This window comes from Camponotus floridanus, unplaced genomic scaffold (assembly GCF_003227725.1).
Source record: "Camponotus floridanus strain SB8 unplaced genomic scaffold, Cflo_v7.5 scaffold28, whole genome shotgun sequence".
In the NCBI taxonomy this organism is placed as follows: domain Eukaryota; kingdom Metazoa; phylum Arthropoda; class Insecta; order Hymenoptera; family Formicidae; genus Camponotus; species Camponotus floridanus.
In genome coordinates, this window is record NW_020229414.1 from 2,326,450 (window position 1) to 2,352,720 (window position 26,271).

At 32.1% G+C, this 26,271-nt stretch overlaps 4 protein-coding genes across 15 annotated transcripts in view; 2 read left to right on the forward strand and 2 right to left on the reverse strand.

The window, feature by feature from the left end:
* Positions 1-14,116, reverse strand: part of LOC105257575 (carcinine transporter-like) — a 39,452-nt gene extending 25,336 nt beyond the window's left edge. The window contains exons 1-2 of one of the 2 annotated variants that reach the window (XM_025409769.1): positions 13,931-14,116; positions 13,428-13,474 (exon numbers count right to left, since the gene is read on the reverse strand). The gene's annotated coding sequence lies outside the window, so the exon portion shown is untranslated. Of the gene's footprint in view, positions 1-2,993; positions 3,109-13,427; positions 13,475-13,930 lie in introns of those variants that run through there. The other variant, XM_020029462.2, reaches the window with a different exon arrangement.
* Positions 7,860-18,618, forward strand: LOC105257576 (glutathione S-transferase). Of its 10 annotated transcripts, XR_003122940.1 has the most exons (6): positions 7,860-8,134; positions 14,920-15,080; positions 15,511-15,678; positions 16,448-16,590; positions 16,841-17,066; positions 17,929-18,618. XR_003122940.1 is itself a non-coding variant. In XM_011268291.3 (5 exons), exons 1-5 carry the CDS (start codon positions 8,073-8,075, stop codon positions 17,006-17,008), a joined length of 702 nt encoding a protein of 233 aa, XP_011266593.3. In that variant the 5' UTR covers positions 7,860-8,072; the 3' UTR covers positions 17,009-17,187. The 10 variants fall into 10 exon arrangements, 9 of the variants coding, with proteins under 9 accessions (XP_011266593.3, XP_025265559.1, XP_011266600.1 ...); XM_011268291.3 differs by lacking the exon at positions 17,929-18,618 and having other exon boundaries at positions 16,841-17,187; XM_025409774.1 differs by lacking the exon at positions 17,929-18,618 and having other exon boundaries at positions 7,860-8,069; positions 14,913-15,080; positions 16,841-17,187.
* Positions 18,619-19,976: 1,358 nt separating this feature from the next.
* On the forward strand, positions 19,977-21,505 carry LOC105257573 (NADH dehydrogenase [ubiquinone] 1 alpha subcomplex subunit 8). Its single transcript, XM_011268290.3, has 3 exons — positions 19,977-20,310; positions 20,751-20,926; positions 21,017-21,505. Exons 1-3 carry the CDS (start codon positions 20,182-20,184, stop codon positions 21,240-21,242), a joined length of 531 nt encoding a protein of 176 aa, XP_011266592.1. The 5' UTR covers positions 19,977-20,181; the 3' UTR covers positions 21,243-21,505.
* Positions 21,506-21,782: 277 nt separating this feature from the next.
* On the reverse strand, positions 21,783-26,051 carry LOC105257572 (alpha-1,3-mannosyl-glycoprotein 2-beta-N-acetylglucosaminyltransferase). 2 transcript variants are annotated; one of them, XM_011268289.3, is made up of 13 exons: positions 25,379-26,051; positions 25,014-25,260; positions 24,835-24,915; positions 24,626-24,756; positions 24,432-24,534; positions 24,171-24,340; positions 23,801-24,034; positions 23,544-23,682; positions 23,188-23,416; positions 22,966-23,070; positions 22,711-22,801; positions 22,460-22,630; positions 21,783-22,386 (listed from the first exon to the last, which is right to left on the reverse strand). In XM_011268289.3, exons 4-13 carry the CDS (start codon positions 24,731-24,733, stop codon positions 22,273-22,275), a joined length of 1,464 nt encoding a protein of 487 aa, XP_011266591.1. In that variant the 5' UTR covers positions 24,734-24,756; positions 24,835-24,915; positions 25,014-25,260; positions 25,379-26,051; the 3' UTR covers positions 21,783-22,272. The 2 variants fall into 2 exon arrangements, with proteins under 2 accessions (XP_011266591.1, XP_011266589.1); XM_011268287.3 differs by having other exon boundaries at positions 24,171-24,343; positions 25,379-25,933.
* Positions 26,052-26,271: the final 220 nt, after the last annotated feature.

Genomic DNA, 26,271 nt, shown 5'->3' on the forward strand with positions numbered 1-26,271 from the left:
CATCATTTATATTACTAATCAAATTTATAATTTCGGCGTAACGCTATTATAATTTTAATCAACCTGACAGCTCACACATTAAAGAAAATAGTTCAAGTTTTTATTTATCTATTGAAATTTTTTGGTTATTAACATATACACAGAAAAAAAATAAGTGTCAAATCAAGATTTATATACTTAAACTAACGTTCATTGTTTCGTATATACGCAACAATTTATAATCTTTTTAGAAGAATTTAATAATTTTAAATTTCAACAATATTATAGTCTTATTTTAATATTGTAATTGTCAGTTCAAGAATATATAATTACTTAATTCTATCTTAAGAAAATTATAATCTTTGATTTAAAAATATTATTTTCTATCTAACATCGTTTCTTTTCCATTCAAAAAAATTAAATCATTGTTTCGTATATACGCAACAATTTATAATCTTCTTAGAAGAATTTAATAATTTTAAATTTCAACAATATTATTAGTCTTATTTTAATATTGTATTTGTCACCTCAAAAATATATAATTATTTAATTCTATTTTAAGAAAATTAAAATCTTTGAAGAGGGTTTATAGAATTCTCAAATATCTATATCTTGGTAAATGCACCAAGTGAAACATATGCATATGTCTCGTGCTCGTTTAAATTATCGCGAATAATTAAAATTTACGCATTACCATCCGCGGTGGCTCTTATTCGCTAATTTCTTGTCGTGTTGTTTAAATACATATAGAGATCTAATTCCTTTCAATTTATTTAATTCACGCGGAGCTGAAAAGATCGCGTTTCATTATTTCCATAGATATAAACAAATGGACGAAGGGGATATCGGTGGGGCTGAATAGCTCAGTGTAGTATTCGCTAGTTTCTTGTCGTGTTGTTTTAATAATTTTAAATTTCAATAATATTATTGAAATAATCTTATATATAGTCTTATATATAGTCTTATATATATTTATATATAGAAATAGTCTTATTTTAATATTATAATTGTCATTTCAAGAATATATAATTAGTTAATTCTACTTTAAGAAAATTAAAAACTTTGATTTAAAAATATTTTTTCTCTCTAACATTGTTTCTTTTCCATTCAAGAGAATTAAATCATTGTTTCGTATATACGCAACAATTTACAATCTTTTTAGAAAAATTTAATAATTTTAAATTTCAATAATATTATAGTCTTATAATAATAGACTATAATAATATTATAATCTTTTAATATTGTAATTGTCATTTCACGAATATATAATTATTTAATTCTACCTTTAGAAAATTATAATCTTTGATTTAAAAATCTTATCTTCTATCTAACATTGTTTCTTTTCTATTCAAGAAAACTAAATCTTAAATCATAAGAATATATTTATCTCGATTGAACTATATAAAATGACTTTATTCAAGTAAGCAATTATTCAAGCAATTATATTTTTCTTTCAACACAAGACTTTAACGCGATATACTCTCATTTTAAGATTTCCATATTAAAACTAAATATATGTTCAAAACAAGTCCTTTTTTCTGTGTACGATGTAATTTTTTTCGAAAACCGCAAATTGTGACTAACATTGGTTCTCTGCGATCTTTATATTCCTTGAAATAAATTGTGCGCTTACGTGCCGATCGCAATTAATCTTCTTATTCAATTTATTTAATTATATGTTCATATATATATAATGGTTTCGAAATTATTCTTTGCTCAACCTTGCTAATTTTACATAAATTTCACAACAATAATAATATATTCCGACAATCTACAATTTTAATTGAGAACTTGCATTGCTACGAGCAAAAAATACTTTGATATAGTATTGCAAAAGAGGGGATTTTCTTAAAAGCTATTCAAAGTTGTTAGCAGACAAATTATTGTCATTATATATGCACAGCTGTTCAATGATATTAGTCACTGATGTAAACATCCAATAAAGATAAATCTACAATTTATTTCGAAATTAAGCGATTATTATTATTTATTGCATCGTTCCCTGTTTTTTTGTAAGATACAAGCAACGATGAGAAATTACTAATACATATAAAGCGTTATCGTGTTATTCAAAAAATATTCGCACGATTACACACTCATATCGCACATGAGGATTGTCGATAAAAATGCGGTCATAAAGATTTTAATTAGGTGCTTCGCGTCCTGATAAAGCAGTTGATTAAGAGAGATATGCACGACGAGAGTAAATCTGGAATTTTTCAACTTCAATTAATTGAAGAAAGAAAAATTGCAACCAATATAATAAAATTGAGTTTAGGAGAAATAATTACTCCTTTGATTTATCGTTTCGCAATTAATTACAACATAAAATGCTTGATAGAGACCCGTGTTTTTAATTAAGAATGTACAAAGTAATCGATAAAATATTGTACATCTCCGAGATACGTATTGCTGATTTACACAGACGGTAATTTCATTTCTTGCCATTGTAGGGGAGATTTAAATCAGTTTTGCGCGTGGGAAAAACATCACTGGGTTGTCACGGTGATGGATATTTGGCGAAGTTGCAATTTACGTCCGTTTTCAGCGAGCCGCGTCACATCCATCAGGATAATAGCCGGCAAAAGTTTCGTCTTACAAACGGGGATAGAAGAGTCTTGAAACGCGATTAAACGACGCTAATTATTGTTCATCTAAATTCATCATTTAAATTTCATTATCTCCAAGTTTCGTGATATTTGAAGTTTATCAATTATCAAGGAAAAGTAAACTCGGAATTTTTTGACGAATGCAAAGCCCGAGGGGCAAAGTTCTCTCTCTCTCTCTCTCGAGACATCCTATATGGTTTCTAAAATTCCTAAAGTCATTAACGCAAAGGCATTAACGTTATCTTTCTCGTCACACACGTCGTATAAATTCCACGCGTGATTCGGCTCGCGCAATTTTTCACGAAAAATTTCCACGAATGAGATATGTATCGCGAGAGAGGAAAACAGCCTCGCGCGGTCGCTCAAAGTCGACCAGGAAATGATCGATCGTCTCGATACACTTACGTCAAAATACGTAACCACGTCCTTAAACTGCCTCGCCTTCGGAAAACGCGCGGACAGGATCGCCGCCTTCGCTCATCGCCGGCTAACCTTGCACTAAGCTTCATTTGATCCGTGTCGCGATGACAAAATAACTCGCGAGCAGACGCATTTTAGAGGCCCTCTCGGATTCATCAGGGCACGCGGCACTTATGACAGTGGCCGACAATTCTTTGCCACTTTACGGCGACCTATTAACGATGCCGGTTATGAAACTGGAAACGCCGGATTCATGTGATCCCCGGGATAGAAATACAAACACGCGTTATTTTATGTCAATGTAATAATTCTGTTTTCTATTTTTCATATTCCTTTCCTGTCTCCAGGATTTTTTTTAGAAATTATAAAGCTGCGTCTCTTATATTTAAATTCAAGAGAAAGACTAATCAAAATTAAGTACGCGCGAATTCTGAAATAATATAATAAACTTGCAATTATTGTCATTTTTTTTATATATCGTAAAAATGAAAAACAAATTAGAACAACGTAAGTACCTTTAATAATGTGTATATATACAGAGAAAAATGTATACTGTATTCAAGTAAATATTATTTATTTTAAGTATATCATAAGTTTGTATATCCGCAAATATATCATAAGTTCACCAGAAGCATTAAATTTAATTGAATATATTCTAAATTTTAGTAAGTGCAGTATTTTTGTCAAGAATATTAAATTAAAACAAAAATTTGGTTTGCTTACTACAGGAGTTGACGTAAAGTAAGTTTGATTTTTTCTTGATACAACTTTACAATATTCTTGAAGAGAACATAAATTTTTCTTTCGAGTATATGATAATGAGATTTTCTAACACTTGTGATGAGTATATTTTAAGATTATTATCAAGAATATATTCTTTGTTGAAGAAAACTATTACTTAAAAAAAGAAAAATAAACTGAGTAATCGCTTTTCTTGACAGTAGAATGATATTTTTCTCTGTGTAATAATCGAAATTTAAAAAATATTAATTTTTTAATATTAATTTATTATCTTTTAGATAACCAATTTCATGTACGTGACATTAATAATAAATATATTTTAAAAATCTCTCTCTCTCTCTCTCTCTCATATATTTTTTTTATATATTCTTTTTATAATAAAGAGTAGAGAAAGTAAAAAAGCAGTGTATAAAGACAATTTTTATTACTTTTTCCTCTTCTCTTCATATATTATCAAAGAATAAAGTAAATATAATGCCGAGAAAAAAATATATATATATATTTACTTAAATCATTTTAAAAACTTTTAAAATACTTAATTTTGAGACATTTTAAGATATTACACAACTTACTGTGTCATAGCGTCCTTACAATATATAATTTTTTTCATTATAGTAATTTTTATTATTATAGTAATTTTTTGTCATTATAGTAATTATCTTACATACAATGACACTCAAAAAATTTTATCAGCATTTAACCTCGACATTGAAAGCATTTTATTTTGATCGTTTTTTTCCTGTTACGATCGCGTAGCTAAGAGAGTAGACCTAGTGGCCCCGATATTGGAAGAGGCATCTATTGTGTGAAACTCACGAAGATGGAGATAACATAATGAAACTAACTAGCTTGGTCTGACCAATTAATTGACCCAAGCACGACATAACATTTAAAGTAGAGTCGTCTTCCCCTGTTCACGTAACTACATACTTGTACATAATGTGTAGGAGACTATATGAAAATTCATTGGTCATAAAGATTGCGAAGATCCGCGAATAAATTAAGCGACAAAATTAATAAATAAATTAAATATCACATACGACATCGATATTAGAACATAATTTTTATCTATCTCTCTTATTTTATAAAAGAAAAATTATCATTAAAAGATATATGTATAAACATTATATATAATATAAATTATATATAATTTATATACATATAATTTATTGGCGTATATTTATTTCTTCTTTCCTCCTTCTCCGAATGTGAGTCCTTGAGAAAATTGCGACGTACTTGTATTACGAATCCCATTTGCATCCCTCAACAAGCGCGTCTGATTATAAAGTAACAACTTTCACTGAATCTCAGGAGAAAGAACTATCATTACTCATCCCCAATCCTTGAGGATCAATTATATAACTGATTGTTTATATTTCTTAAACTCGTAAATCATATCTGAGATATTAACTTGTAATCGACTAACACTTTTTCGAATATCTTTCCCGTAAAAGGGACTAGCTTGGTCTGACCAATTAATTGACCCAAGTACGACATAACATTTAAAGTAGAGTCGTCTTCCTCTGTTCACGTAACTACATACTTGTACATAATGTGTAGGAGACTATATGAAAATTCATTGTTCATAAAGATTGCGAAGATCCGCGAATAAATTAGGCGACAAAATTAATAAATAAATTAAATATCACATACGACATCGATATTAAAACATAATTTTTATCTGTCTCTCTTATTTTATAAAAGAAAAATTATTATTAAAAGATATATGTATAAACGTTATATATAATATAAATTATATATAATTTATATACATATAATTTATTGACGTATATTTATTTCTCCTTTCCTCCTTCTCTGAATGTGAGTCTTTGAGAAAATTGAGACATACTTGTATTACGAATCCCATTTGCATCCCTCAACAAGCGCGTCTAATTATAAAGTAACAAGTTTCACTGAATCTCAGGAGGAAGAACTATCATTACTCATCCCCAATCCTTCAAGATCAATTATATAACTGATTGTTTATATTTCTTAAACTCGTAAATCATATCTGATATATTAACTTGTAATTGACTAACATTTTTTCGAATATCTTTCCTGTAAAAGCGACTAGCTTGACCAATTAATTGACCCAAGTACGACATAACATTTAAAGTAGAGTCGTCTTCCTCTGTTCACGTAACTACATACTTGTACATAATGTGTAGGAGACTATATGAAAATTCATTGTTCATAAAGATTGCGAAGATCCGCGAATAAATTAAGCGACAAAATTAATAAATAAATTAAATATCACATACGACATCGATATTAAAACATAATTTTTATCTGTCTCTCTTATTTTATAAAAGAAAAATTATTATTAAAAGATATATGTATAAACATTATATATAATATAAATTATATATAATTTATATACATATAATTTATTGGCGTATATTTATTTCTTCTTTCCTCCTTCTCCGAATGTGAGTCCTTGAGAAAATTGCGACGTACTTGTATTACGAATCCCATTTGCATCCCTCAACAAGCGCGTCTGATTATAAAGTAACAAGTTTCACTGAATCTCAGGAGGAAGAACTATCATTACTCATCCCCAATCCTTGAGGATCAATTATATAACTGATTGTTTATATTTCTTAAACTCGTAAATCATATCTGATATATTAACTTGTAATCGACTAACACTTTTTCGAATATCTTTCCCGTAAAAGCGACTAGCTTGGTCTGGCCAATTAATTGACCCAAGTACGATATAACATTTAAAGTAGAGTCGTCTTCCCCTGTTCACGTAACTACATACTTGTACATAATGTGTAGGAGACTATATGAAAATTCATTGGTCATAAAGATTGCGAAGATCCGCGAATAAATTAAGCGACAAAATTAATAAATAAATTAAATATCACATACGACATCGATATTAGAACATAATTTTTATCTATCTCTCTTATTTTATAAAAGAAAAATTATTATTAAAAGATATATGTATAAACATTATATATAATATAAATTATATATAATTTATATACATATAATTTATTGGCGTATATTTATTTCTCCTTTCCTCCTTCTCTGAATGTGAGTCCTTGAGAAAATTGCGACATACTTGTATTACGAATCCCATTTGCATCCCTCAACAAGCGCGTCTAATTATAAAGTAACAAGTTTCACTGAATCTCAGGAGGAGGAACTATCATTACTCATCCCCAATCCTTCAGGATCAATTATATAACTGATTGTTTATATTTCTTAAACTCGTAAATCATATCTGATATATTAACTTGTAATCGACTAACACTTTTTCGAATATCTTTCCCGTAAAAGCGACTAGCTTGGTCTGGCCAATTAATTGACCCAAGTACGATATAACATTTAAAGTAGAGTCGTCTTCCCCTGTTCACGTAACTACATACTTGTACATAATGTGTAGGAGACTATATGAAAATTCATTGTTCATAAAGATTGCGAAGATCCGCGAATAAATTAAGCGACAAAATTAATAAATAAATTAAATATCACATACGATATTAAAACATAATTTTTATCTGTCTCTCTTATTTTATAAAAGAAAAATTATCATTAAAAGATATATGTATAAACATTATATATAATATAAATTATATATAATTTATATACATATAATTTATTGGCGTATATTTATTTCTCCTTTCCTCCTTCTCCGAATGTGAGTCCGAATGTGAGATCCTTGAAATTTGAGAAAATTGCGACATACTTGTATTACGAATCTCATTTGCATCCCTCAATAAGCGCTGATTATAAAGTAACAAGTTTCACTGAATCTCAGGAGGAGGAACTATCATTCTTTCATTCCCAATCCTTCAAGATCAATTATATAACTGATTGTTTATATTTCTTAAACTCGTAAATCATATCTGATATATTAACTTGTAATCGACTAACACTTTTTCGAATATCTTTCCCGTAAAAGCGACATTTCTCATGCAAAAATTCAGTCGTTCGCGAACGCGAAAAATGTGACCGCGCGAATGAATTTCGCACGGTCGAGCTTCGGGCTACCCCGTACGGTCTGAGAGGGCGGAATCTGGCGGGTAGTATAAATTTTCTGAGGTTGCGCATCATGCTCGTCGGAGCCTGAAACTCGGCAGTGCCGAGTTTGCCCAAGTACGAAGCAGAGCGCAAGTGGTGTCGAAGGAAACCGGTGGTCCTCCTACTGTACCGCGCCGTATCCATTTGTACGACTTGACTTAGTTCCGTGTCGGCGCATCGAGTGCTTTTACGGGGGTTAGTGAAAGAGGGTGTGCGGGGTGAGTCGAAGATTCGCCGATACGATATATCGTCGCGAGATTACAATGTAATCCCGTTGTTGAAGACGTGGTAATGCAAACGATTCTTTGTTCAACTATTACTTGGACTTACACGTTCACCGTGTACATCTTAATGTGAGGAAATGTGTGGTAAAGTTTGACGAGTAGATATATAAAAGAGAATAATTATTACTGAGCAGATATATAAATGATTAATATATAGAATATCGTGATCTCTGATAACCTGAAATCGAGATTTTCTTAACGAATTTATTTTTTGCACGTTTCTATCGCATCTCTTTCTAATTAAACAAAGTAAAGCAAACTCCATTTCTTAACTCAAGAATATAATTTTGCTAACTTTTCGACTCTATAACGTTTTTTTTTTGCGAGAAGTTCTTCTTTTCCAATCGTTTATGACTCAGAACTTATTAATGATGCCTTGATATTTTTGCCAAGGAAAGATTATCTTTAAATTGGTCAGAAGATCTGCTTAAAAGTACATGGAATGTAGAATTTTAAGATAATCTGTATTTATTAATGTGATTATATATGTATATAGTGGTAAACATACAATGTTACAATCATGATCGTGATTCCTCGTGAAAAAATAAATCAAAGGTACAGAACAAAATTTTCTTATACGAGACTTCATTCTCGAGAAAATCGATTTTAACTATATGCCAATCATGTGTACTTTAAGATTCAATTTGTTTCTTTTATCTTTTGTCTCTCTACAAACTCTGTAGTACTTTTGCTTCATTTTTAGATGTATAAATTAAATATTGGCAATATATTTTGCTTCCAATCATATCTATATATAACTCTTATTTAACATCTTCGTGAAAATAATGATATGTATGAATCGTGATGATGTGTGCAGCAGCCGAGAATACATGTTTAAAATCGACTTTCTTGAAAATAAAGTGTCATATGAAAAATTTATTTTGCATTTTCGTTTTATTTTCACACGAGGAATTATCGCGGTTATGTCATCATTATTGTGATCAAAATATTTATATAATTTCTCTTTTTTATATATTTCTTAAATCCAATTTATTTAGATGGTTTTATGGATCAATAAATTCATAAAATTATCGGTCTTCATAAAATTATCATTGCTTTTCCATCTCTCGTATATAACATCAAATTTTCAGATCGGCCTAAATCCAGTGACATAGGCTTATAGTATCTTTTTTATATCTTTTTTAAATGCGATATCTTTTTTATATCTTTTTTATATCTTTTTTAAATGCGACATCTTTTATATATACAATTAAAAATTAACATCCGTATACTTAACTCAAATGTCTCTCTCCCTCTCTATTTTTGCAATATTTAGAAATTATAAAATGATATAAGAAACTATAAAATTAAATTATATAAAAAATATAATTCAACTACTTATTTTGTGAAAAAATGAAAAGAATCGTTGGGTGATATATTTTAAAAACTTTTTGCGTGTTAGTTCACGAGAATTAATGCTTCTACAAGAAAGAGAAAGAGAGAGAAAGAGAAATTAGATACACATATCGTATATTATCTTTTATTCACTTAATCCATTTTTACCCGACGTCCTTGCATATATAAAAAAGCATTTCTATTAATTAACCATTTATACATTTTTATTTCAAGTCTTCGAATTTAAAGTTTCAATTTTTAGAATAATAGATTTTTCTGAGAAAAAAAGGTATATTGATAAGATTGCCCTTATTTCGATACAATAAGAATCGTTTCCGGAAAAAGCTATGTGAGATAATAACCATGAAAAAGGGAAAGAAAGGAGGTCATATTTTATCTTTGCTCGTCTTTACCATGCATACTCTTTCGCTCGATTCTTATAAAACTCCTGATATCGAATGTGGCGTCGCGCCAAATAGATGATCTCCATATCTCGCTTCATTTAAATGTACCAAAATACCTCTGTTTTCACGTCAACTATACTCTCCACTTCCGCAAGGATTATAATTCACAAACACCGTTTCGAATCTCGTCGTGATATCACACAAGTTGCACGGACGTGTTTTACACGAGTGCCAGTCGTTTTTCACGTGGAAAAGGACAAAAAATATTACGTAGCACGATTTACTCAGCGATACGATGTTTTTCCAGAAAATTGAGAATTTTGAGCACCAATAATGTCCTTATCATTCTCAACGAAATTAATATTATGCGATATACAAAGAGAAAAATATGCATATCCGACGAATTTAAAGGGTTCCGTGATCCTGGTTGATTTAATAACAGATCTCGCAACACACACAAAATTAAAATTTATTTTTTCCCGAGGAAAATTGGCGTAATATTAGACAGACTTGTAATAACGTTCCGCTCGGGAGCTAAAGAAAAACGAAAGGCGATATGGCTTGAATTATTTGAAGAGTTTCTTCAGAAAAACGAGCTATACGTTGTTTAATCGCGGAATATAAATGAGAATATCCGAGAAGCGATCAACAATTGCGTGATTAATGTTCTAATGCAATTAGAAAGAATTCATTTATTTATCACGAGAAATATATATAAAATAATACTAAATGTGTCATAAAAATTTCAAAACGCAATAAAAAAAGAAAGGCTAAAAATAGAAATTTCAATTTGCGAAAATAAATAGTTCTGCGTTTTTATCGAATATAAATCGTGATACGTAAAAATTCTTCAAAACAAATATATAATTATTTCGTTAAAAAGATCTTTTTTAAAAAAGACTTATCGAAAAAATAAGAATATCATGTCAAATCGATATTCTCGAGATAACGATGCTTCGTAGAGGACTTTTCATCTCGCTTTCATTCAAAACTTGAATATTTGTGCCGAAGATGGCACGAAATGACTAATGAATCCTCCACCTCCAAGTGACGAAGGCAAACTTTCAGCATTATATGTCCTTGTCTCGTGAGACGAGGACAGAACAGATTTTGCGCTGAAAATTCGCAGTCAACATTAATACTCTTCCGTCCCTTATACCTTATATCTTCTAGTTGTCCACCTACACGCGCCAAATTAATGCTTTCGTGAATACGGAGCATTGATTTTACCGTCAAATTTGGTTACCAGAGTTCAGTTATTGGCACAATATTCACATTCGACTCGGTGTCTTCTCGCGTACGTAATCACGTTAAATGATCAACAATTTCGATTAAATCCGGATATCATAATCGCGCAATAATATAAGGATTAATACAATCACTCACTCGAGCTCAAATCAAATTTACCTCGACAGATTGAACAACGATTTTATGACATTTGCTATCTGCCACGGTAATACATGCAAGAAACTATGCATAAAATCACATGGGAAATATTTTTGTTACAAACACATTCTTATATATTTTTTCAAAAATTTTTTTACATAATCTATATATCACAAGTTAATTTTTTTTTTTTTATTTAAAAAAAATTTTTAAAAAATTAACTTGTGATATACAGATTATGTGTCTACACTTTAGAAAGAAAGAACAAATATATATAGATTGAAGATGGAGAATCAGAGATGTGGGTTAAAATATAAGACAAATTCTCTCCTTCCTTTCCCGCAATGTGTAGTTTATATTCGCTCGTGCACATTTAATGCATCTGCATTTGATGAATTAATGTAGTGAATTGTACCGTTGCAACTGGCACGTTGCACATCTCATGCAACCTTGTCTGTCACGTCCTTCACTATCGGAGAAACCATCGGACACCGAGCATTTTCCGAGCAATAATCAATAAATGTCGTCTTTCTATATGTCATATGTATCTCCGGTACCGAAACAATCCCGATTGTTAATTAGAAAAAAATTCCTTTTTTGCGAAACTTGTTGCTAGAAGATTAAATTTGATCAACGGAAATATAATAAATGACGAATATCGGGGAACGGAAAAATTCTCTATCAAAGCCAAAACAATCTATACATTCAATATTTCGACAAAAAGTCCTTAATTTTTAATATTATAAATATAAAATGATATTTCTCATATGATTTTTCTCTCGAGACTGTTCTTCTATAGTCATATAAATGATTTACGCGCTATCGAAAGAAATGAAATCTTTTCCAATCGCTCTCGAGCGGCCTTTCTGTTATATATCGAAAGTAATCAGATCGAACAGGTTCTAAATCGCGAGAGAGAGAGAAAGGGCACTTTCAAAAGATTCAATATCTACTTCGTCAAATAGTATTATTTTATTATTATATAATAATTCACGCAATCTGCAATTTTTCATCCAGGAATTTAATCTAAGGAATAAATTTTCTAAATTTCTGCCATTCGTCTAAGGGCAATCATTCTCTGTCAATGATACACAGATGTAATTAAAATGAAATCAAGTAATTATCGCTTGGATTTCCCGATAGGAAATATATATCACAAGTACATCGCCATTTGCCTGACCAAACTCATAAAGTTTTCTCATTTCATGAGTTCGTTAACATCGCGATTTAGCACCTCATCTTAAGCTAGATCTCCGTTTGACTTGCATGAATTATAATAACGTGAATTATATTAGTCTGACTTCGAAATTGAATTAAACTCGAAAAATATCAAATTATACAATTCCGTCTTAATTTTGACTCGCCGTATTTGCTGTTACTGTTAATAAATATGATTAAAACTCACCGAATTTTAGAGATGGTATGTGACTGGTACGCGAAATATGTCCACGTGCAATTCGGGTCAATAACGCTTAGGTAGTATACGTGTACATGCGTGTAAACACGTGTATGTGGCACACGGAATTCCGCGATTTTCAAGAAAGTATCGGAATAGCATCCAGATATACTCTATGCTCGCGTTTGCCAGTTATGTTTCGGCTTATCTACATTTCGAATGAATTCTGATCTTCGAAACTTGATTAAACTAGCTGGTTCACGCGCGTAATCACGCAACCCTCGCGTTATTCTTGCGAAACAAGTCGACCACCTGCGGCGAAGATACTCCAAATAGATCATAGCATCCCACGGAACGGCCGAGAAAGATTTATAAATGATTGTGAGAATTATCGTAAAGATCACCCACAAAGATACGAGCGTTTTCGTTTTGATACGATCAAGTTTTCGAATGAAAAGGGTACCCATTACGACGATAGAAATAAACTGTGGTATTGCAACTGCAAAACTGTAACCCTTTTCAGGAGAATTTTTATTTTTATCTCTTTGGAGTTAGAAGAAAAATTTCGAAAAATCACAGATTCCGATTGCACTCGGATGAAAAGTTCATACGTTATTTACAAGTTCCACACGATCTAGTAAAATGTTATTAAAACTCAAATATTTCAAAAAGATGCTATTAACAAAATAGTATACCCTTTGAAAGAGATAAAAAAATATACGTCAAATTCATAAAAAAGTATCCAAACTTTTGTGCAATACAAAAGTTAAAAAAAAAACGGAATTAAAACATGTACTTTTATATAAAAATGACATTTTTTTAAAATAAAAGTTTCACTCACTGATTGATGCGCAGCAACGGAGATAATTGTGTAGACTCTACGTTGATCTGTAACATGCAAATATAAGATTCCAATTATAGTAGCGCTAAAAATAATTCTTATTTCAAATATAAAGTATTATTATACGCATCGAATAAAAGATCTGATGCATACAATAATAAGCGAATATATAATGGGATAATAATTTCCGAAGAAAACCATTTTTCCAAATATAAACTTTTATGAGAGATATATAAAAGTCATATATAAAAGTCTCTTTCTCGAATTTCTGTTTAAGTCCTCCAAAATATATGTGCGCGATTAATAAATAATAATAATTTTTTTTTATATTTTTAATTTAAATAATAATTTTTTTTCTCTATAAAACACGCCTTACAACTGCGTTGGCTCTTTATGGCCTTTTACTATATTTTAGTTTAATTTGTTAATTTCGAGAGCCTTTTATTTTGTTTATTTTTTATTTTAATAAATAATAATATATAAGAGTAATAAATTATACTCACCCCAAGGTTACTCCGTCATCGCTCGATGCCTTCTAGGCTTCTGCCTCTCAGGTTGTTTTTCAGGCACTTGTATGTATTCAGTCGTGAAAATAATGTTAACGATCGCACGCGAATCATCCCCGACATGAACGCGGGATACTTTTCACAACACTCCCGAACTAATTAAACGACGCGCGATACTTTTCATGACACTCCGGAATTAATTAACCGACGCGCGATACTTTTCACGGCACTCCCGAATTAATTAAGACCAACCGTTCACGATGGAAACAGCGCGATATTTTACACGACACTCCCAAAATTGAAATTGATTGAAACGTGAGCATTCATTTTTGGAAATCGGATGTCTGATTTATTTTCTAATAAATCGCCACTTTTTGCGAATTAATATCCCGTTTTGCAGATCAATATCATAAGAAGAGCATTGATAAGAAATGCAAAAGGGGATATCAATGGATCTTTATAAATCCTAAAAAATCGTTTGGGTACTTGGCTTCTCCTTCGGGATAAATTCCTTCCGGGTACTAAGCCCTCCCACCAACGTCAAGGTGTACCCAAAATGGGAGGGTTTCATCCGTGAAAATAAATGTATAATATAGGTATGCTCTCCAAGGAACGAGCACCGATAAATTTACATCTCGTCGTTACAAAAAAATCTCTCTTATAATTATAAGATAAATGATGAAATATCACAAATTTTTAATCGTAGAATTAATTAATCGTACAGTCTGATAATCGCTAATAATTCGAGAAGAATAATCGCATTTCGAGGAGTTACATATCATGCTATATTTCCCGGCTCGAATTTCATCGTGCGAAACTTATCGAACGTCACAACAAATAGGATGTTGCTTCATTTTGCGGGTTTTCTCTCGTTATATCCTCGTCTAACAATAACAAGATCATTTCTTCTAACGTCAAAATAGGCAAATAACGGTTAGTCCCCATATTGCATCCATAACTTTCCCGACACCTTGGGAAGTTTTCAGATCGCGATCGAGGAAGATGGCTGAGGAGCAGCCGAGGTACAAATTGATCTACTTTAATGCACGGGGTCGTGCCGAGCATATTCGCTATATATTCGCCTACGCGGGCATCGACTATATCGACGAGAGAATCACTAATGATTGCTGGCCTGAGCTTAAAAAGTGTAAGTATAGAGAAAAAATTAAATGCAAAGAAATTAATATCGGCTAAATTAATAGCGACATGTGCAAATACAATTGGTTGGTACAATATGTAAATATGTTCAAATGCGAATCGACACTGCCTTTCAATCGTAAAATGTTGAATTCTATTTTTATCAATTATTATTGATTAATTGAATGAAAATTAAATACAAATTTCAAGACTTTATGATTGAAAAAAGAAGATACACGAGACTTGCGTTTAACAGTCATCATATCAACATATCAAGAATTAATCCTTAAATTATAACTGACTACAATTTACACCTACAACCAGACGTGCACAATAACACCGTAATCGATACATCGAAGACAAATTATTCTGTCTTTCTTCCCTTCATTGGCAGACGTGAACTTAAGCACGATCAGTCGATTGCTTTCTGTTGTTCTCAGCGATGCCTTATGGGATGCTGCCGGTTCTGGAAATCGATGACAAACCGATAGCGCAAAGCAACGCCGTGGCACGTTACCTGGCCCGTAAGCACAATCTTGCAGGTAGAGACGAGTGGGAATCGATGCTCTGCGACGTGCTGGTCGATACTCTGGGAGACCTGAAACAATGTAAGCGATACCGATATAATATTCGCGACGACTCCGGTAAAGAAAAGTTACTTGCGCGAGCCGAATCGATACTTTCCTTTCGACTGCGGATCCGCCTCGGGCCTTCCGAAGATCGTCCATGATGAAAGTTTACATCTCTCGCTGGGCAATTTCAGTTTCATCGGGCAAGTTCGCGCGAGCATCGATCAATAAGCGTTGTCGATGACGCCCGAGCTTTCCGTCTTGTTCCAATTTCCCGACGTCGAAAATGGTATCTTCCGCGGAAGGACTCGAGATAGGAAGAGGGGAAAAAAAAAAGGGCGCGCTATAAATCTCGGAAAACTCTGACGGGCGCGAAAGTTGTTCCGCTTTTCGCTCTCCTCTGAAAGACACGCGTCTCTCGCGTGACCTATTTCCAAAGCCGAGGTCATTGTATAATCGAGCGAGCGGTACCGTCCTGGAAAAGCTCCTCGCGAAATCCGACGCGCAGGTATATCGCATCGGATCTCGCCGTCAATGTAACATAATAACATCGCGGGGATCGATTAAATGCTTAATGAGACATTGTGAGCAATCGCTCGCTATCCTCTTCGTTTGAGTTAGCATTCGGATCAATCAGCGGCTTTTATGCATTATACGGGATTCGCGGAGATGTGCAATACATTTTAATCGCGATTTCAATGACACACTTGTTATATAAGAGACAGAGAGAGAATGAGGGAGAGAGAGAGAGAGACAGAGAAAGGAGAGAGAAAAAGTCGTTAAAGCTTGCGCATGATCTGTTTTTCAGTCATTTTTCAATATCGTACGGAGGAGGATCTTTTTAAGAAGGAGGAGAAGAAGGCGAAACTCCTGAAGGAAACAATACCGTTCTACCTGAATAAATTCGAACAAACGGTCGCCGAGAACGGTGGTTACGCGGTCGGTTCTACGGTAAAAAGAATCTCAAATCTCCCAATTAATTCACGCACACAGTATCTATTTTTTTTTATTAAATATAAAATAATCTCTAGGAATTAAAATGAGTTAAAGTCAAATATAATTTGTCATGCAAAAAATTCAATGTCCCTGTCACTAAAATGTCCAATAAAATGAAACGAAGGCATGGAGCATGAATGCATCGCGTTAAATTAAAAAACTTTCTATAAATCCGTGTGCAACAAGGTCGCATGATATTTTTCAGACTACGTGGGCGGACTTTGTGTTCACGGTGGCGTTGGAAAATTTCGAGAATATTTTCGGTGCGACCGCTTTAGAGAATTATCCGGCGTTACGTGGTTTGAAGAAACGAGTGCACGAAATTTCCGCGATCGCCGACTGGCTGGCCAGGCGACCCCATTCCGAGTTCTAAAACGTCGGAAACCGGAAGGTGGCATCGACATCACAAACAAGTATACATATCTGCGCATGTATGTAACTCTTGGTATCGCTGTGACAACGACAGAGTCTCAACATTTCGCGTGTCAGATCGATATTAAGGATGTTTTGTACCTATTTTCAAAATATTGAGAATTTAATGAAAATTGTACAGAATGTCCATACATATGTTTAGAATCTTCGGTACAATTTTTCAATCGATTCACTAAAGCGTTCACAAGTTATAAGGATTTTAATTTGCACCGAATTAACATGTGTTCTTATGGGAAACGTATAACCACGTTGATTAAAATGACAAAAACACATAGAAATAATATTCGGAATTTGTTTAAAAGTTTAGATACAGAGGAAATATTTGATCAAATAATATTATACAAGTACTGACTGGTTAAGAAGATATTAAATATAATTCAATGAAGTTAGCCATGTATCTGCCACAAGGCGAAATTCTCTGCCAAAAGTTAATCATTTCGATTAACAAAATTCGGAATATTTCAGTAAAAACGCAATAAATATTAAAAAATACATCTTTGCACTGCATCTAAGATCAAATTGTAATATTCCACACAATTTCTCATACTCAAAATACACCAAAAGTGGATATTCGTCAATATTGATTTTCAGCTACTTTTTGCTGGGATTGTACATACAAAACATCCTTAATCGCATCGCACTATATTCGACATCTTTATTAAAACTGTTCCTTTCACGCGCGGATGCATTCCTTTCTTTTGCTTTCTGTACCCGAAATAATGCTCCGAAAAAAATTTCAAGCTTGAATCTTAAATTGTTCAGATCTCCTTCGCGATTATTTTTCCTCTGCTTTAAAAATGTAACATTATACACTACTGTAGATAGAAAAGATTAATGTTATCTACATTGTATATTTTTCAGACATATAAAAACTGTACAATCTCCTTCGATATTTGAAGGGAAAAAAGAAATGAAAAAAAAAAAAAAAACACTTGTGTTTTTATCTCAGTTTAAGATGACTCGTTTATATTATGCAAATTAAAATCTTGTGCATGTTATTGGTCGGCTTTAGTCCGTACTTATTTTGCGTCACGAGAGAAAATTATACGAAAAATACGCAAAAGATTACTATCGGAATGGATGTCTAGATAAAGCTTCAATGTGTTCATTATATCGTGCATCGTGCACATGTGTATGAATGGTGCATCGCTACACACATAACTTACATGTTGCCGACATCGATAAAGCGTGGAGAGAGAAGATTAAGTGTTAGATAGATATATCTCTCGAACAGATCCCGCAGGTCTCGCAATGTAATCGATATCGCTTTTATGTTACACAGACTATACTGTTCCCTGTTTGTTTTGACGAAATGTATCTATCGGAATATATCGAGTATCATACAGGGTAATACTATGTATTAAATGTATGTAAAAGAAAGAGAGAAAAAAGTATATCGAACGACGCGCAAAGCGGGTCAATCTCTACAGAAAGAAGCATGTGTATCAAAAGAAATGTAGTCGATAAGGTTTAGTGTAATAAAAGTTTGAAGGCAATTTAATGTGATTCCTCATTTCTATTGATAAGAGCGTATATAAATATATATATATATATATATATATAGAGACTTTATGAATGTACTCTATAAGATCTCTAAGGTTTTTAAACGTGTTAATGAAAAAGAAAACACATGCTTCTCTAAAATGTATCTCACCGATCGTTAGAAAGAGGCCGCGAATACAAGAGAATAGACTTTCTACAATTGTGTGCTACAATAAAGATAATAAAGAGCTTCGTGCTTTCGTTGACGCTTCATCAATGACGTATTCGAATGCGATACGCAAACATAGTCAATTGTAATTACGGTACACGATAAACGATAAACAATATCTTTTTTTAGATGAGAGAATATTGTAATAAGCGTGAATGCATGTACAATATTATATGTAATGTTAACGCATTAAGGGTATCCAGGTTACGTAAATGTTACTGTGGTTACAGAAGACGCTACTGACTGATAATAATACTATAATAAAAGAACAAACGTGTATATTTTGTTATTAATCATGTCCCACAAAGTTACACGTACGCTTAATTATTTTGATCAGTCATACATAAAATACGTTTGAATTAATTAACATTCTAAGCTTCTCTCCCAGGTAGAACATGAAACTCATAATGACATCATTATGACGTTATCATGATTTTATTTATCGCTTAAAAGTTACCTAAACAAAAATTATTAAAAAATGAGTTAAAGATGACAAAAGGAATAATAAATTTTTAAGTTCAATAATCGCATTATATAATTTTAAAAAGATTGTTGCTTAAATATAATTAAAATATACATGAATAATTAAATATACATGAATAATTAAATATAAAAAATGATATTATTATGATTGATTCTTAAGATTTCATATGAGAAGTATATATATTCTTCAACAGAGTTCGCTAAAATTGTTTAATATCAAAAATAAGTCACCAAAACATTGCCAAAAGTATATCAAATGAGATCATTATGATTTTTCTAAAATGACTTTTAGATGACGTCATAATGATGTCATTATGAGTTTCATGTTCTACCTGGGCTCTTATAATTAAAGTATCCTCCCTATAAGCACACAATATTCTTAGGATATTCTATAAATATTATTAACTGTTAATAATATTTATACAATACTTTAGGAATATTGTGTCTTATAGGGTTGTCGTGAAATTTCGATCGACTATAATTATCAATTAAAGTATCAAAGAACGTTATATATTATTAACATAAACGTCACATCTTCTAATTAATTTGAGTACAATTATAATTTATCGCTGCTCATAAATATTTACAATTAATAACAGGTTTTCTTGATATATACCTTGCCTCTTGACACTCAGGCGCCATGCACTTTCTCCTTCTTTTTGAACAATCGAAGCGAGTTGAATGTCGATAAGTCGCAAGAATCGGAATCATATGGTCGATCACACCACGAAATTACACTCGATGTTAGGTTATCTTCACGTTCCTGGTTTTATTCGTGTTTAAGAGCGTCTGATGCAGCTGGCAATTTCGTATTGAAAAAAAAGTCACAGGGAAGCTTCGTCGATCGAGACGTCCCGTACGATTGATTGGTGACTGACGTCGAATCAGGAGTCACCTCGCCAAGGCTGTAATAAGGAAGTATGGCTGCGACAGCGAAGACTATACTGCCCGAGGAGAGCGAGCTGAACGTTCAGGAGCTGAATGTCAGCTGGCCGGTCCTCCAGACCGCGTCTGTTTACATCGGCAAGGCCTGCGAGTGGTACAACAATGTGAGTTACCTGACGATCGAATCTCGAGATGATACCGTCGAAATGTACTTACGGTTATCCGCGTCTTTAGCCATCTCTCCGAAGGCTTACATAATGTGTTCCAAGTCCTCTGTAGTTGCGTTTGACATGTAAATAATAATTTCATGTTTCGTACGATTCCTTTTTTCTCTTTGAAACAACTTCTGTGGTTGCTAGTTTCAATACAATTCTGGAAATAAAATAATTTATAAGTAAATTAATTTCAATTTAATTATATACAATTGAATTTAATATTATGCACGATACACAAGATAAATTATTCTGAATGTATAAAGAATTATATCTTATTACAAATATTTAATTTCTGAAATTATAGAATTAGTTTTGTAATTTGAAATGTATCTCAAAAATATATATTCGATTGAGTCATCTTAGTTATGATAAATTTATTTCTTCTTCAGGAATTTATGTTATGTAGAGAAGAAGAAGGCGACCCACGTCGTTGCCTCGATGAGGGAAAACACGTGACTGCTTGTGCAATGGATGTTCTGAAAAAAATGAAGAAACACTGCCTGGAAGATTTTAATGCATACATGTACTGTCTCGAGAGATCATCAGGAACGCTAGATCTTAATAAGTACGTTTTATATCCCATTATCTGTTGTAAAAAGAAGAAAGTAAGTTAAATCTCTAGTCACAATAATGTAACAACATAAATGTCACTTAGATGTCGAAAAACACAAGCTGCTTTGGATGATTGTGTTAAGAATAATATGAATATAGAACGTCCACCTTTTGGATACTTTTGCGAAGCCAAAGTACACAATACATCGAGACCACGACCACCGCCAAGGGATGAGCCTATAATATTTCCAGATCCAACTCCTGGACTATCACAAGACGTACCACGTGAGAAAGCGAAATATCATAATCGCTTTTGGTATAAATCTTAAGTCTCTTGAAAAATATCATTAGTACTTTGGTCACGCTGCAAAAATTATATTCGCAACATTTATCAAATAATTAAATAATTATTAGGGAATCGAGCATATGCAATTTGTAGTATGCTTCCGAATATTGTAGGCACGTTTGTTTCATACAAAAATGAATAGAACTTGCTATTGTATATTATCTTGTGAATATAAATTTGTAACAACAAAGTGATAAGTCGCTTAATTATTGTTGTTAAAACTTGTACAAATATAAATATAGAGCAATATAATATTTTTACTTGTATCTTCAATTATATGTATAAACATTTAATCATAGAAAATTAATATAAAATTACCCATATATTAAAATATAAATATATTATTAAATTTATACTAATATATTCTAAAAAATACTTTTGCATCTAGTCGAGTTTTAATTGTATATATAAGACTCAGTTTAAATTAAGTTAAAGCAGATTATATAGGGAACAAAATGATGGAATATATAGTTCATGGATAACAGGATAAGAAAGATAAGAGAAATTTAATTTGATCGAGTTATTCAATAAAATTATTTCATTTGTTTTATGTCGCATATCAACTTTATAACAAAACTAATTGTCAAACTGAACAAAAATATATCAACATATTTTTGTTTTGGAAGATACCTAGTAATTAATGAAAACAGTATTGCTTTATCAATATTACTACAGCATTTTATATACATGAAACATGATGAATATCATTAACAATAATTTTTTTTAATATATTCATAATTCTTTCTCAGTCATTCAAATCTATTCCAAGAAACATGGATATAATTTTTGTAAAGCGCATACATATATCTTTAAAATATATGTCGCAAAAAAGATCATATTTAAAACCAGTCACATTCAAAAAATGTAATACCGGTTTTAATTATGCAAAATATATAATAGTATGTCACATAAATATTTCATTTTCACTTAATTAACCAATATTCTTAATCGAATATCAAGGAAGAAATGCATTCTTATGCAATCTACAAGTCCATGTAAAGCATTATTATGTGTTAGCTCCATGTAATATCGTAACCACTCCAGTTTGCACTCGGTGCTAAATGTACACGTCTTCCATTATAGAAAAACGTCACCACACCGCGATATCCGGATCTAGGTACGCCGCTCTGTAATATCGTGTTACAGAATCTCGAGTATTACTTATATGAAATACAAATCCTAATTAAAAAGATACATTACCCTGAAATCATCCATTAAACCAAGCAGTTTGGTGGTATTTTTAAACGATTGACGAGTATAATATGGTATCCGTACCGGACCGGGAGCAACTATATTCCCACTCTTTAATTCTGTATAACTAACCACTGTTGATTGGTATACTTGGTTGACGAAAGCTATATCATAATTATCCTGTGGAAATTATATAATAATTTATATGTATTTTATTTTTATTCAACATATACTTGCTAATCTAATATTCGCTTCCTTACTTTTAGCAAGTAGGATAGATTCATCTTGGTGAAAGGCACAAATTGTTCATTCAGCTTGATGTATTTTAAATGTTTTTCAAAGAATAAGCCACTAGAAATAAAACAAATTTTTTACTGCTTGTATTGATCAAATTATGCAATTGTATTGATTAAATTATATTAGTCTCAAATTATGAAATTAGTATATCTGCCTAACAGTGCTTTGTTTTAATGTAAATATAAATATATAAAGAAAATAAAAAAATAGATAATTACTTGCTAACTCCAAGTTTACCAAATGTCCTGGTTCGCGATATTTCCGGGCGGATGCAAGCTCTATTCTTTCGCTGTTCAGGTTGCCTTATCCAATCATCCCAATATCTATATAAATAAAAAATATATTATGAGGGTGAGTATTATCAAGAGTAAATCGATAAATAATTAGACCATATATATATAATAAATAAAAATATATAAATATACGATAAAATTACTCACGACTTTGGCCATTTTGATGCAAGCTCCAACCATAAATCGCGTGTAAGCATCCAACCTAAGCCAGGAAAGAAATCTGTCCTGTAAAGTAAATGTGGCGCATGCTCGTCCACCAAGCCGGCTTTACCATTATCATTCCACGCTGACACACACCATAGAGAGCTATCATTTACTAATAGGGGATAAGTCCCCAGGAAGTACTCGTAAAAGTCTGGAGCAATGTCCAAATCATCTACATAAAAATCAAAAGAGTAAATTAATCCCATCTAGATGTTATCTTGCAGAAATATATATCTTGTTTGTTAGATAAAATACTTGATTAGATTTTACGTTGATAAAGATTTAATTATTAATCATACCTTCAACAATAATTGCAGTACTATATCCAAGCTTTACAAATACTTGATTCAACGCCCATTTATAGTGACGTGCGATTTTAAAGTAGCCTCTAAATTTCTTTTCTTTAGGTGGTATTTCAATATCTGATTGATCAGGTTGCTGAAATAAGGATAATAATATTAATTCATAGGAGAATATAAATTAAAATATATGCACTGAAAGAAAATAAAAAGTTTTTATATAACACAAATATAATAATATTAAATGATATATATACCTTTATATGTAATAACTGATTTCCATATTTTGCTATGACATCAGCAGTTTGTCGATGATCACAGTCCTGCGATACAATTATTGGGAATTGTTCTTTACTAGGTCTTAATCTTATTAATTGCTCTAAACAGCGGTCTACTGTAACACGATTACAAGAAACAACCAAAATAGCTATTATTGGAGATCCATCAGGTAGTTTTTGCTTCAGAGTAGTGCTCTCGTGATTTGTCTCAGTCTATTGAAAAAAAAATTTGAGAATCAGATATTTGCAAGATCATATATTTATGAATTGTAATTATATTTGGCAAATAATTGAAAAACAAAATAATTTTGTAAAATTATTATATAGATAGATAAATTATATATATTACAGATATATAAGTATCTTGTGTTGGTTTCTGTTCACTTTTAGATTTTCTCTGATCAATGTTATTCTCAATCTTTTGCAATAAGACGCTTTCAAATTTATTTTCATGTTTTTTATTCTTATTTGTCTCAATCTCATCTATTGATACATGGGCAGCATTTGATTTTTCATATTCTTCTAAAACAACAAATCGTGTATTTTTTATCTGTCTTTTTTATGATAGCATTTTTATGATAGAGTATAATTTTATTTAAATTGATCTTACTCTTACGACGTTTATTCTCAATTCCTTTAAGAAGCTCCTTATTTATAATTATCTGTTGTTTTACTTGTTTTTCTAATCTGCTAATTTGATTTGACAGTTTATCCTAAGAACATAAGGGCAAAGATATATATAGTTATTATTATATATTTTTTTACGATAGATTGTAATAACATCATAATATCTTTTTCATTTACCTTATCCTGATCCTTGCCAACTGATTGCTGATCCAAAAATAAAAAGTATGTAGCCACAGCCCATAAGACAAGGGACCCAAAAATTATACTGATTGATCTATTCCGCATGACAAAACCAAGGGTCACCTTAGCTGTAACATCAAAAGTTGGATTACAAAGCAAAGAAAAATAGAAAACAAATAAAAATAACAAAGTAAACATATACTAACAATGATTCCACACGCTGCAGTGCACGTCAGTACATATTTATTATACATGGATCCCTAATAACGTCCTCAATTTTATTTCTTCTGTAAAGTAACAACTTATCATGCATCTTATATCACATCTCGATACTCTACAGTTGACAATATTGACACAAGTGTTACTACATCTAAGTGTTACTTACATGTATTGATTATATCATATCCAAAACTGAAATCATAAATCACAGGGAACTATCGTACTCCATGTCGCTCAAAGAAAATGAGCTGTTGTAAAATGTATCATAGGAAAAAACGAGATGCATCATTCACGTTTCTCACGTGGACAAAGACAAAGAATGTGCGTTACGTGAGGGGAAAGACAGAACGAGATTTCGCTTCACATACATGTATGGGTCATTCAACGATCATCATTAACGATACACGACATCGCTGAAAAAATAAAAACCGATATCGTAACAAAGATGAATATTGAGAAATTTTGCGAGGCACACGATCAATCACGTGGCGATTAATGACATTTTGCAACGGGGGTGACAAGGTTACTTACCGTTATAAATACTAGAAGCGATACGGAACGTTATACTCCAACTAACTTAATTCACTATTATGTGTTTAATAATGTTTAATTAATTCAATTACGCGAACTCGTGACGACTCATCTCTCGAGTGCCCGCAGCCGTTCGAATCGGAATGTTGAGTGATAAACGCGGCTCTGCGCTCTACCTCTGCGTTGTGACAAGTTCCAGACTCGGTATCTGTCAAGCCGAAGCTCTATCTCTGACAAGGAGACCCGTGTCTTCTATTGCGGCTGTGTCAGCGATTCGCGAAAATGCGCTTTTGCGTGGCTGCAGGATAGAATAACGTCCTGTATCATCCTTTACCGCAAAATTGCTCGCCGTTATCCGATATGATTGCGATATGCCGATACGACAGCCTGCGCAATTGACAAGCGCGCGATTCAACGCTAAGCGCGCCACCGATATCAATTGATATCAATTGGCGGATTGAGGATTGGCTCAGGATTTGCTTAGACTCTTCGTTTCTCCCTTCAAGGTGCAAATATAGCTACTAATCTTATTTATTTTGTGAGATTATTAGCTAAGAATAAAGTTTAGAAATGACACTTGAAAATATAAAAATTGCTCCTTTCATGAAAATCCATCATTTTTTCATCCGAAAAAATTCTCTCGAGTAACTACTTCTGGAAATCCTCGATTGCACATTACGTTATATCATTTAATTTATAATCAGCTGAGGCGCGAGAAACAGGAGTCTGAAGGCGAGATAAAATGTCGGTTTGAAATAGGATTGAAAAGAAGTCGCCCGAGACCATCGTAAATTCGTACTCCGTTATCAGCTGTCATATCAGTTTTATCGACGCACGGTTGTAACCGCGGTCGCATCAGTCTCTCAAGTTCACCACCGTCGCGTTCGTATCGT